The following is a 13466-nucleotide window of genomic DNA, read 5'->3' as shown; positions in this document are numbered from 1 at the left end:
ATCTTCTTTTACTTTATCCATCCACATCATTTTTGGCCTCCTTCACTTTCTCTCCTCCTGGACTTCCATTCCCATCAGTCTTTGGCCCACATATTCCTTGTCTCTCCTCATCGCACGTCCATACCACTTCAGCCCACTTTCCTGTCCTTCTTTTGTTGTACCTCTGATTGTCTCGTTTCTTATTCTGTTCTTTTTTTGTAACTCCACACATTCATCTCCAGCTTCTCATTTCTGCCACGTCCAGCTTCTTCTCCTGCTGTGCTCCCTTTACTGCTCGTGTCTCAGCTCCATACATCATTGCTAGTCTTATCATTGTCTTAATTCTTTGACCACACAATACTCTTGATACTTTCTTCCACACTGCACTCTCTGGATTATTTCTACATTTTATTCTCCTTCTTGGCCTACCGCTGGTCCTAGATATTTCAACATGTCCATTTTTGTCAGTAGATCAGTGTCTGAATCCTGATCATCACTAAACCTCAGATATTCTGTCGTCTTCTTCTTCTTGTTTATCATCGGCTCTCCATCTTCCAATGCCCTTCTCCATTCTTCCCACTTCCTCTCCACTTCCTCCTTTCTAGTGTCGCACAACACATTGTCATCAGCAAAGCGTCTGCACCGGGGACTGGTATTTTATCCCACAAGTCAATACATCCACAACCAGATCAAGGAGGCAAGGACTTCAAGACCACCCCGGTGCAGGCCTCCACGCACTGATAATTCAACAAGCAATTGGTGATTCAAAATGGAATCAGATAGGGTCTAGCGGTAGACACATTCAATAGAGTAGAATTAATGTTTGGTTATCCAATCAGCTATCAAAAAGTGTGCATTGATTAGATATCAATAGGGGATTCTTCGATTAGTTATCAGTAAAGGTGATGAGTGTAAAATGAATAGATGTTGACACCAAAAGGAGGTTTGGGGCAGCCACCCGTATACTTGAATAAGGCTGCAAGAACGAAGATTTGGTAACACACAAGTGTACAGGTGAACAGAACTGAGTACACGTGGAGGGTGACTGGCTTTTAAAACAGGTTGGCGGAAGTGACTTTATCTGGGGGGGGGGGGGAACCAGACGTGACGTTCTTGGGCCTGGAACCGGAAGTGACATCATTGGGGGTGGGACCGGACGTGATGTTGTTGGAATCGGGCAGAATTTCCTGTGTCTGGTCTGCAGAGATGAAACAGAAGGGTTTACTGCACCCTGCCACCCCCTGGCCTGGCGTGGACGTGTGTGACATCAGGTATCAATAAACTGTCAGCTCATGGTGATTCAAGTAAGGATTAATGATCGGTTATTTAATCAGGTATCAAAAGAAAAGGTCTGCAAAAGATTATTCAAATAGCTGTCAGTAAGAGATCAGCGCTGCAGACGTTCTCCTATAAAATCCTTTTAAACAGCAGCTGGGATCACTATGACAATAAGTAGAAAATGGACATCCTTTAACCTAACACTGGACCCAGTCGAGTCCACATATCATCAATAGGTGAGGTCTCCACGCAGACTCAAGTCTATGACTGGGTAGCGATGTTAAATAAGGTTCATTTGCATAACACAGTTAACAAATTCATTATTTGCACCAGTCAGTATACAGATAAATGTTATAATCCATAACACGCCCAACATCTTTGTACAGTCGACCCTTGATATATGACCGGCCTGACATGCGAACAGCTTGATTTACAACCAACATTTTTATTTTGATTTACGACCAACATCTTGCATTACGACCTGAATGCGGTCACGTGTGTCCGCTTGCGTGATTGTAAACAAACAGCCGAGAGCGTCTGTAAGCGTCAGTCAGAGCCCAGATACGTGTGTCTGTGGACGTAATTTCGGTCAGTGCAGTGATTTATCTATATATATAATTCACTAAGACCATGGCAAGCAAGACACATAATTGCTAAGGGAGGAAGAGAAGGTAACGAAGGTAAAGAAAGCGATCACAATTGAAACGAAGAAGGAAAATGTGTGGAAATATGAGCGTGCTGTTCGTGTGACTGATCTCGCTAACATGTACAGCATGTCGAAATCCACCATCTCGACAATTTTACATAGAAAAGATTTGCATAAGGAGGCTCTTTCTAAACAATAACCACCTTCCGTTTCATTCTCCTCCTCCTCCCTTCCTGCAGCCCAAAGATGTCAAATTAAATGGTGAGTACAGTATCAAATTGTTGTTTCTGGTTAGGCTAGGCACTTTTTATAAATTTTTGGTTAGTACATTAGAAAAATTATTGGTGTTTTGGCAAATTATGCACATTATACAACCCTTTTTTATTATGAAAAGGTTAAGTAAGTGTTGCAGTGGGAGGTTCGGAACGCATTGGTATTTCCATTATTTCTTATGGGAAAAATAGTCTTGACTTACAATCAATTTGAGTTACAACCAGCCCTCGCAAACGAATTAAGTTCGTAAGTCAAGGGTCCACTGTATATCCAAATGTCCTAAAATAGTTCAGCAATTTGAAAGTCTTTCGCAAACACTCCATCGTGAAATAGGAACTTGTTATATATAAATTCTTACAGAGAACAAAATAAAATACATTAATTGTCATGATCTCCTCAAAGATATCTGTATCCAAATTACTACATTTTCATTTAAAAAAACATGTACATGAGTCTCAGGTTTTTGCATTTCGTCCACACGAACGCAGCGTTTTTAACCCCTGAAAACAGACTTCTGTTCGTGGCTTTGCAGTGTGGAGGTTGAAAACGCAGACTGTAATCGCACTCTGATTGGTTTGTGGTTATTATGTGGCTCTTCCCCGACTGGATCCCACTCACTCCAAAGTCTCCAAAGTCAGAGGTAAGTCGTACTCCAATACGACACACACAGAGGAGTTGCTTTCCTCGTTGCTTGTTGTGTTGCTTACCTGTAAGCATCTAAACTACATTTTGTACAGTTTGTATGTTGCATGCGTGCGCAAAAGGCAAATTTTCCAAGCTTTAGGGTTTTGTGCTAATTACCTTGAGGGGTCACGGTCCTGCAGCGTTCTCCTTCCCCATTTGGTTCCAGGGGACAGCATTTACACAAGCGCACCACAGACTACATAAATGGGACAACGCTACGAAAGACGCGACTCGGCACAAAACACATTGAAATGTTCTACAAGGGGGCAACACAACAAAATGAAACAAAGGACCAGCTGACTCACACCTGCATTCACTCCTCTTTATGAAACACTTTGGGCACAATAAGCTTCACTTAACAAACACACAAACATAAAAGTCGAGTGAATAAAATACGGCAAACTGGGCACTTGTCCAGATACAGAGAAGAAACAAAACGAGATGCTGCCGGGCTGCCTTTAATCACCTGGGAAGTGTAAAAATTAGTGAAGGAGACGTGAAGGAAGCCATGAGTTTAATTAGACAAAGAGAAATTGCCTTTTAAATGCGTGGTTGGTGAAGTCATTGTAGCCACCAAGACTAGAGTGTCACACTCCGATTCCAAAGGTTGACACCTGACGAGCGTTACAAAGACGGCGGAGTGGTGGCTCTGAGGCTAAGGATCAGTGCTGGTATCCAGAAGGTTGCAGGTTCGAATCCCCGTCACTGCCAAAAGAGATCCTACTCTGCTAGGCCCTTGAGCGAGACCTTTAACTCTTTTAGGGCTGATGTCGACTTTTGTCAAAAGGAGGAGTTGACAATGATAGTCAACTGTAAGCTGTGCTAAAACAAACCGTTATGTTTTACTTGGACTCTCATTCTTAGAAGGAAAGTTAGCTTCATTGGTTTGACCGAGATTTTCTGTGCTCGTGTGAGTAGTAAGGTGCAAACAAGAGCAAAAATGGCATAATGGCGAGAGATCAAAGCGAATGTGTAAAGCAAAATACTCCGCGGACGAAGTTTTGCCTATTATCTCTGAACTAGAGTATGACTTGCCGGACTCCGATTTTGATACAAGTGATCGAAATTGCTCTAGGGTGCTGTGCAATGGCTGACCCTGCGCCCTGACCCCAAGGGGTATGCGAAAACTAATAAATTCCTAATACGAGACATTGTGTCAGGCGAAATAAACAACCAAAAAAAAAAAAAGATGGTATAAAGGGGTGAGAGCTCTCCAGAATGCATCACAAAGCAGGCCAGCACCTTCACCAGCCTGTCCCCATGTCCCACCTGCAGGCTTCGGCCTACACAAAAGTCACAGGAATATACTTAAAGTCCCAACTAGAGAGAGGGGGGCTGACTGTACACCTTTGGTGTGTGAACAAAAGGGCGTTGTTGAATGTTAATAAATGAAGAGAAATAGCAAAAAGGCAATCCAAAGCAAACTCGTCCCCATACCCGAGTCAAACAGAGCTAATGAATCTCCTTAATTAATGAAGACTGCCAGTAATTTCAAAGATCCACTGCCAGCCCTGAGGGAGGACCCAGCAGCACTGACATCCCGCGGTCCACCTACAAAGCAAAAGAAATGGCCACACATTTAAACTGACAGAGCACAAATAACAAGCAAACTAACAGAGATGGCATAAAAACATGAAAAAATAAGAAGTCAGAATTTTCAAAACCATTAAGATGTATTTCAGCCAGTCTGTCTTGTTCACTGTTGATGTGTTGGTTACGTTAATATTGTTGGCCATTTCATTTCTCTTTACATTAGTGTCTTATTTTTATGTGTTTTGTGGGTAGTCCCCCCCCAAGAGACGGGTGCCACCTACACATCAGCATCAAGGGACTGACCTCAACCCTATAAAGGCCAAAGAAAACCCACAGTCCCTTGCGGTTCATTGATTGCGCTTGTTGTGTAATGAGTTTCTTTTGTGATTATTTGTGTGCCTTTAGTGATTGCTGCGTTTTTCACCTCTTTTGCTCTGTCTTTTCTCCGCCATTCTTTGCATTATGTATTGAGACTTTCTTTAGCTCTTGCCTTCTAGGCCCTTTGAGCTCTTCAAAACGTACTTTTGTCACAGTGCATTTCTGTGAAAATAAATCTTTTATTTATAAAGATTCAGCATTGCCCTTTGCATTCTGAGTCAGGTTTCCTGGTTTTACTCCCTCCAGTGGGCATTTTGAGCAATTATTGGGACTTTTGTGCTTCAAATGTCTCAAGGGCCTAACACAATGAAATATAAAATAAATGCAAGTTGGGTGAAGGACTGGCTATAACGTAACACTGGCCATGTCTATCTCAGGCTGTGACCCCAGTGTAGGACGCTTGACCAGTATAGTACAGAAGGGTGATCTCTGACATAAGAATATGACTCTGGTGTACAGGATGATGGCACTTGAGTACAAGTCTGGCATTCTGATTGTATAAAACAATAACCACATCCACTCACCACAAAGATGTCACCCAGGTGGAGTAAAACGCTGACTCCAATCACATCCATAGGTCTTAGGTGTTATATTACAGCTGTATATTTCTTGGTGTACGACAATGTCCTTCTCACAATTGTGATGCCCGGACACATACTGCCTCCCTAACCCCAACACAGACTGGCAGGACACACTTTTATTTACAGCCACTTTTCTCTGCTCCCCACAGCACAGCAAAGCAAAGCACCAACACCGTCCCTTTGCCACTCCTTCAGTCCTCCATGCAGGCTTTGCCCTCTTCCTCCCGACTTCGGCTCCTTTTATAGGGCACCCAGAAGGAGTTCAGGTGCCCAATGAGCTTCTTCTGGCAGCACTTGCGGGTGTGGCTGAAGTGCTGTTGAGCTTCTATGCTCATGACCTGTGGCCCCGCTGGAAACCAAGGGGGCTGCCCTCTGTCAGTCCGGGGGAGAAACCCTCTCCCTCAGTCCTTTCATAATCAGGGAGTCCTGACCAGGTAAGGGCCCCAACCATCCATCACACCATGATCATGCAGCCTTGGTGTTACAGACGAATGCTCCCCGACTTTAGGCTTGTAGTCTTCATGGTATAAAACAGAGATCCCCCTCATGTGACCTTTGTGGCACAGCAGACGGAACACTGACCACAAACAATGCATGACCACTGATGGCATCCATGTCACCTTGGTGTTACATTACACCTGTGATATGGCCGGCTGACCACAGACCAGTAACCATGGGGTAAAGAAGATTGATTTTGGACTATAAATATGTTACTCTGCAGATGGTGGCACTGACCAGAAAGCATGAAACAGAGCTGGAGGTGGCAGAGTTAAAGGTGCTAAGATTTGCATTGGGGGTGACGAGGATGGACAGGATTAGAAATGAAGACATTAGAGGGTCAGTTCAAGTTTGGATGGTTGGGAGACATAGTCAGAGAGGCAAGATTGCATTGGTTTGGACATGTACAGAGGAGAGATGAGGAGTATATTGGGAGAAGGGTGCTAAGGATAGAGCAGTCAAGTAAGAGGAGAAGAGGAAGGCCTAAGAGAAGGTTTATGGATGTGGTGAGAGAGGACATGCAGGTGATGGGTGTGTCAGAACAAGATGACAAGGACAGGAAGATATGGAAGAAGATGATCTGCTGTGGCAACCACTAACAGGAGCAGCCGAAAGAAGAAGACGACTCTGCAGTCTGATCCTCGACCACAAATGTGATGCTGGTGGTGCGGAAGTCTGATCCCTGATATGTGACCACTAGCAAGTATTGACACACCCTCTTAACAGCGTGATAACACTTGTGGAATGGCTACAGACACACAGTCATCCTGTTACAGAAGGCTGGTGATCCAGAAATCTGCCTTGGCACTTGCCCACCTGACCGGTGCCCAGTGCCAGCCAGCCCGCCCTGTACTTAGCGGCCTACATCCACAAGCCGCCGCAGACACCAAATCCATTCATCCTCCCAGTTTCTGCTGAGGCAGACGGCTATTGAACAGGTTCAGCACCCTGGAGAGCGGCCTGCCCGCGCTCATTAGCTAGGTCAGTGGTTTCTGGAAATAACCAATATTGCCACGTCTTCCCCAAAGTGACTTTTAATTTCCTAGAATGAATGATATTGGCAATATTTTTAGAAGCAACACATAAGCTTCAGAATTGATGAGTGGTCTTATAATATGCTGTGGAGCGGCAAAGAGCCAGCTGAACACATTTGGAAAGGAGCGGTGGCAGCTGGTTAGCATATACAGCATAGGAGCGGTCATTTAATGGGTGGGCACTGCTGGCAAAGGGATGAGGGAAATGCAGCTTAGAACATTAAAAAAAAAACGTGAAGCACAGTACAGTGAGAGAAGTGAAAAAGGACATCGGGAAACACGAGGAGAGGGCCAGACAGAGCTGAACAGCAAAGAAAATGAAAGCAAAGCTGACGGGAAGAAATCCTGCATGGCACTTTGCCAGCCTGAATTCACTCAACTAATATTTTTTTTTTGTTTAGTTTGTACCTGCCCCTCCCCCCCCCGCCCCCAACCGCCTGGATGACTGGCACAGCAGGGGGGTCTGCCTCTCTCTTCTGCTTTCCCGTCATGTTCTGATTATCTAGTATGCTCAGTTGCTTGGCAACACCAAAAGCCATGTGACTGCCTGGCACCTGATCAGCTGTGGCAGTGGCCTGTACTTGGACTTTGACCTTGAATTTGCTTGTTATTGATGTTTGGCCCTAGAAAAAAATAATTTAGGTGACAGTCCAACTGACATTCCATCACACATTTCCAAATTCATTGAAAGAGGACTCCGCACTGAAGAAAGAAGTAAATTGGAACTTTGTATAAATAGTTCTGAGCATTTTCTACCACTTAGGGATAAATTGGATATATCTATAATATAAACCCGATCTAAAGCCTGGCACTAGCAAATCACTGGCACCCCCTGCAGGGCACATCCTTGCTATTGTAACTAAACAGTAAGCTCCCTTAACTGGCGTTGTAACCAGGAATGCACAGATTTAGTAACGGCATGGGGTTGGTGAAAGGAATGTGGGTGCCATCAAGACTCCACTCCAGCAGCACCACATCACCCGCCAGACACAACAACAGTCGTGAAAGCTCAGAGAAGAGCTACAATACAAAAATCCAGGAGAAACGACAATGATGTAAAACTATGAGGAAAAAGAAGGATTTGAATCTTCACAGCGACAAAATGCCAGACTAAGAGAAGACACGAGGCTATGGCACTTGAGTACCATTTCAGAGGGAGGGCACGGCTGGATGACGTCTGGCACTAAACTACACACAGACGTAAAAAAACAAATGACAAGTAAAGATAACACAGGGCGGCACGGTGGCGCAGTGGGTAGCACTGCTGCCTCGCAGTTGGGAGATCTGGGGACCTGGGTTCGATTCCCGGGTCCCACCTGCGTGGAGTTTGCATGTTCTCCCCGTGTCTGCGTGGGTTTCCTCCGGGCGCTCCGGTTTCCTCCCACTGTCCAAAGACATGCAGGTTAGGTGGATTGGTGATTCTAAATTGGCCCTAGTGTGTGCTTGGTGTGTGGGTGTGTTTGTGTGTGTCCTGCGGTGAGTTGGCACCCTGCCCAGGATTGTTTCCTGCCTTGTGCCCTGTGTTGGCTGGGATTGGCTCCAGCAGACCCCCGTGACCCTGTGTTCGGATTCAGCGGGATGGAAAATGGATGGATGGAAGATAACACATCAGGTAAAAAGACTTCAAAGTAGGGGACTGTCAGGTGTCACTTGGACTGAGTGGCCTTTTCAGGTCAAAGTGCTGGTGATGTCCGGGCCAGAGGATCTGTCACTGCTGTAGAACATATAAAGAGTGAGACGGGCACAATTAACTTCACGTGAATACCAAGGCAGGCAGACATGAAGGTAATGATGCAGAACAGGGCTTCCCAAACTCGGTCCTGGGGACCCCCTGTGGCTGCAGGTTTTTGTTCCAACCAACTTCCATTTTTTATTGGACTCTTAGCCTAATTAAGTGAGTCGTTACTTCCCAGTTTCTGTGTTTTGGAGTCAATGTAGAAGTTACAAACTAAGTTTGGTAGATTTTTATTAAAATGTAATAAGCAGAATATGTATTTTTTTTTTTTTTAGTCACTAACAGTATTTTCATCCTAATTTCAATTCTGCTTTTCTAGGTGTTCTGGTTATTTAATTGATTTACTAATTAGAGGGTCCGACATTGAAGTCGCTGCTGCTTTCATCATCCTGGGTGTCTGCCATGCTAGTTAATTGTCACTATCAGGGATAAATGAAGGGCGCAAACTACACAGGAAAAGGGGAAAATAATAGGAAACAACAAAAGAGAGTTAAGCATTTATAGCCTTAGAAAAAAAAATAGAAATTTCTAAATGTCTTATAAATGTAAAAACCATACTGTTGTGTTTTTCTGAATGCAGAATAGGAGAAGAGTAAAAAAGACAAGCTAATTAAATGAGATCAGTTGTTATCGATTATTATCACCAATTGTGAATCTGGCTGGAACAAAAACCAGCAGCCACAGTGGATCCCCAGGACCGAGTCTGGGAACCACTGATATAGAATATAGACATTTAGACAAGACAGATATATAGATTCAGTGTAAAATCATTAATTTCATTGAGGTTTTTATTCAAAGTGAAGAAACAATAAATGACCACTGGAGCCCCAGAACACAATCAGGAGGGCAGAAGTATGAGGACGGAACAAGCAAATTACAAGAAATGTCAAAAAGATAAGAAAAGCACTTAAAAACTGTCTAAAAAGATAGTCTACATAAAATAAAAATTGAAATAAACTACATGGCCAGGAGTATGTGGACACCCCTCCAAAGGGTTCGAGTTGTGTGTTTCAGGTGCATAACATCAAACACACAGCCATGTGATCTCCATTGACAAAACACTGGCAAGTAGAACGGGTCGGACTGAAGAGCTCGGCGACTTTAATTGTCACACTGTCATAGGATGTCAGTATGTGAAATGTTTGCTCTACTAGATCTACCCTGGTCAACTGTAAGTGTAGTTATTGTGAAGTGGAAGCATCGAGGAGCAACAACAGCTCAGCCATGAAGTGCTGAAGCTCATAACAGTCACTTCTCCTCTGTGGCATCACTAACAGCAGAGCTCTAAACAGCTCTGTTTGCACCATGAAGGTGCACACGAGTCTAAGATCACCATGGACCAAGCCAAGCGATGGCTGGAGTGATGTAAAGCGATGAATCACACTTTGTAATCTGGCAGTCTGATGGATGAACCTGGGTTTGTTGGATGCCAGGGAAATGTTGCCTTCTGGACTGCATAGAGGAATAATGGCAGGGTTTGGGTGAGACCCCTTGGCTCCAGTGAAGGATACTGTTAATGCTACAACATACAAAGACATTTTAGACAATTGTGGGCTTTCAGTTTGGGGAAGGCTCTTTTCTGCTCCAGCATGACTGTACAAAGTCCGGTCCATACAGACATGGAGGAGTTCAGTCAACCCTACTGAACACCTTTAGGACGAATTGGAACGCCGATTGTGAGCCAGGTCTCCTTTTCCATCATGAGTACCTGTGACCTCACTAATGCTGTTATGGCTGAAATGGCACAAAATTCTTACTGACACTTTGAAATATTATTGAAAGAAAAGGGGGGGGGGGGGGGGGGGGGGGGGGGGGGGGGGGAGTGTCTGTCAAAGCCCTGAGGGATTGGGAGGAGTGTGGTGTGTTGTCGGGGGCAATGCCATATTAATGGGAATGGCTTGGGTGTGATAGTCGGGTGTCCACAAACTTTTTGCCATATAGTGAAGACCGATAGATAGGAAAGGCACTATATACTAGAAAGAGAGAGAAAGAGATGGATGGATGTGAAAGGAACTGTATACTAGATAGATAGAACCTTCAATATCTAGGAATTTCATTTTAAAACAAATAGGAATAAATACAAACTTAAGTATTTACAAGTAACATACATCTACTGTACAGTAACATGTTTTACAAAAGAAAAACATTCCCAAATACAATTTTTTTTCACGAAATAAATTAAACTACTGTATATAAAAACAATACATAATGCCTTACTACTAACATCATTAAACTAAAAAGCTGAATATATTTAAAAACAAACCTTTTAATTTTCTTGCCACATACTATAGAACTCCTCTTACTCCATCCATACCTTCCAACAATGACTTGAAATATTACAAAACGGCTTCAGCGCTACTAACCCGGCACTACAGGTGCCCAATTCCTCCTACTATTTACATATTTTCAAAATATTGATCAGAAATTCATATTTAAATCTCCTTCATTATAAGAAATACGACACCTCTTTAACTTCATACATTTTCAAATGTATCAATGTTATACATCTTTTCATAAAAAATAAAATTCCACCTTTATCCGTTATAAGGCACTCGTCGTGAATAATCGAAAGGACATCAACAGGTGCGTCACCGTGTTGATAATTGTTGCTACTTTTTAAATGGCTAAATTTCCTTCACCTAATAATGATTATATCTTGCCTGAAGTAGGGGATTGAGTTGCCTCGAAAGCTTGCATATTGTAATCTTTTTAGTTATAGCCAATAAAAGGTGTCATTTTGCTTGGCTTTTCACTACATTCATAATGGCTAACACGGTACAACACCCTAGTACTACTTCAGCTAATAAGAAATTCGATAGATATATAGATGTGGAAAGTACTATCTATCTATTATATAGTGCTTATCTATCTATGTCATTGATAAATAGAATAAAAGGCACAATAGAGATAGACTTGTAAGACAGTATTGCATAGATAGATAGAACTGAAAGGCGCTGTATAATAGGTAGGTAGGTAGATAAATAGATAGATAGTCCGATTGCTCGAGTCTGAATGCTGAATGAATGTCGCGGCAGGGAAGCCGGAGCGGCTGTGACGTCACGGACTGAGCCCGCCAGCTCCGTCAGGTTCGCTGTGGCGCTCGCGCGCTCTGGAGAGCCCCGGCCATGTGGATCGGCGGTTTAACATCAAGGCGCCGCCGGACGCTTGCAGCAGAATGGATGAGAGCGGCTCCGAGAACCTGACCTCCCCGAGTCCCGGATCGGCGGACGAGCTAATCATTTCTTCCACGTTCGGGACGTTACTTTCTTTCATGTACGTGGTTGGGGTGTCCGGAAACGTGTACACTTTAACCGTTATGTGCCACTCGATGCGGTTCGCTGCCTCCATGTACATCTCAATTATCAACCTGGCGTTGGCCGACCTCCTCTACCTGTCCACGATCCCCTTCATAGTATGTACCTACTTCTTAAAAGACTGGTACTTTGGGGACATTGGATGCAAGATCTTATTCAGCTTAGATCTTTTTACCATGCATGCCAGTATTTTCACCCTGACGGTGATGTGCACTGAGCGCTACCTGGCCGTCACCAAGCCCCTGGACACAGTGCAAAGGTCCAAGGGCTACAGAAAGGCCACGGCAGGAGCCGTGTGGCTACTATCTTTGCTGCTCACCTTACCCATGATGATAATGGTCAATCTGCAGGAGACGCGGGGTGGAAGCGGCGTGAAAAGGATGTGCGCGCCCACCTGGGGACCCGAGGCGTACAAGATATACCTGACAGTCCTGTTTAGCACCAGCATTATCTCACCTGGCTTCATTATAGGCTACCTGTATACCAAACTGGCCCGCACGTATCTGGAGTCCCAAAGAAACGCTCTGTCCAAGAAAGGGAGCCGGCGCTCGCCGAAGCAGAAAGTCCTGCTCATGATTTTCACCATCGTGCTGGTGTTCTGGGCGTGCTTTCTACCCTTCTGGATCTGGCAGCTGCTGCGACTTTACAGCAGATCGCTTCAGCTGGCGTCTCACATTCAGACGTGCATTAACTATTTGGTCACCTGCCTCACCTACAGCAACAGCTGCATCAACCCCTTCCTCTACACCCTCCTGACCAAAAACTACCGCGAGTACCTGAAGAACCGCCACCGCAGCTTCTACAAGTACACGTCCTCGTTTAAGAGACGCACGCCGAGCCTTCAGTCGTCCTTCGGCAAGTCCTCCAGCAATCAGTACGAGTTCCCGACCGAGCTCCTGGTCTTGGGCCAGCTAAAGGCGCAGGGCTGAGTGGCCACGGAGCCCGACATCAACCGGTGAGACCGCCGTTGTTCTAGCGGGAGAAAAAAAACAAGGGGGCTTATTACGTAGGCGATCTATCAGTTAGATGTCCAGTAGGTGCAATCCTGGTGGTAATCGTGGATATGTTTACTCATTTATTTACCTTACTGCTTTATCCCCAGTGTGTTCTGCGTAGGTTTGGAGTTCTAACTATGCATTTTCGCGTTGGCAATCAATCATATATCTACTATATGGTACATTTAATAATCTGTGTATCTATCGTTGTATAGTGCCGTTCATCTCTCTATCTGTATAGCGACCTTTTTATCAATCGATCGATCTGGGAAATGTTATATAGTGCCTTTCACTTCTATTTATCAATGTAATGTTATATGATGCCATTTTATCTATGTAGTGTTATAGTACCATTCCTATCTACAATATCTGTTATATAATGCCTCTTTGTATCTCATATGGTATTGTTTATCTATAAAATAAGGACATTTCATCAATTTCATATAGTATCTTCATCTATAGTATGCTTGAGTGATTATCAGCCAGTCGATTAACCAAATAAAAATGTCCGTTTTTCTTTCATGCTTTATATTTAAGA

The 13466-nt window shown here is 44.0% G+C and overlaps 1 protein-coding gene across 1 annotated transcript; it reads left to right on the top strand.

The window, feature by feature from the left end:
• The first annotated feature begins 11555 nt into the window (after positions 1–11555).
• On the top strand, positions 11556–12885 carry LOC114664420 (urotensin-2 receptor). Its single transcript, XM_028818502.2, has one exon. The coding sequence runs from the start codon at positions 11795–11797 to the stop codon at positions 12860–12862; it is 1068 nt and encodes a 355-aa protein (XP_028674335.1). The 5' UTR covers positions 11556–11794; the 3' UTR covers positions 12863–12885.
• Positions 12886–13466: the final 581 nt, after the last annotated feature.

Source organism: Erpetoichthys calabaricus, chromosome 14 (genome assembly GCF_900747795.2).
Source record: "Erpetoichthys calabaricus chromosome 14, fErpCal1.3, whole genome shotgun sequence".
Lineage (NCBI taxonomy): Eukaryota > Metazoa > Chordata > Cladistia > Polypteriformes > Polypteridae > Erpetoichthys > Erpetoichthys calabaricus.
Note: the sequence above shows the minus strand (reverse complement) of the source record. Positions and strands in the feature narration are given on the sequence as shown.

Bases quoted from the DNA above. Each gene is read 5' to 3' on its own strand.
- LOC114664420 (XM_028818502.2), top strand. From the start codon at position 11,795: ATGGATGAGAGCGGCTCCGAGAACCTGACCTCCCCGAGTCCCGGATCG.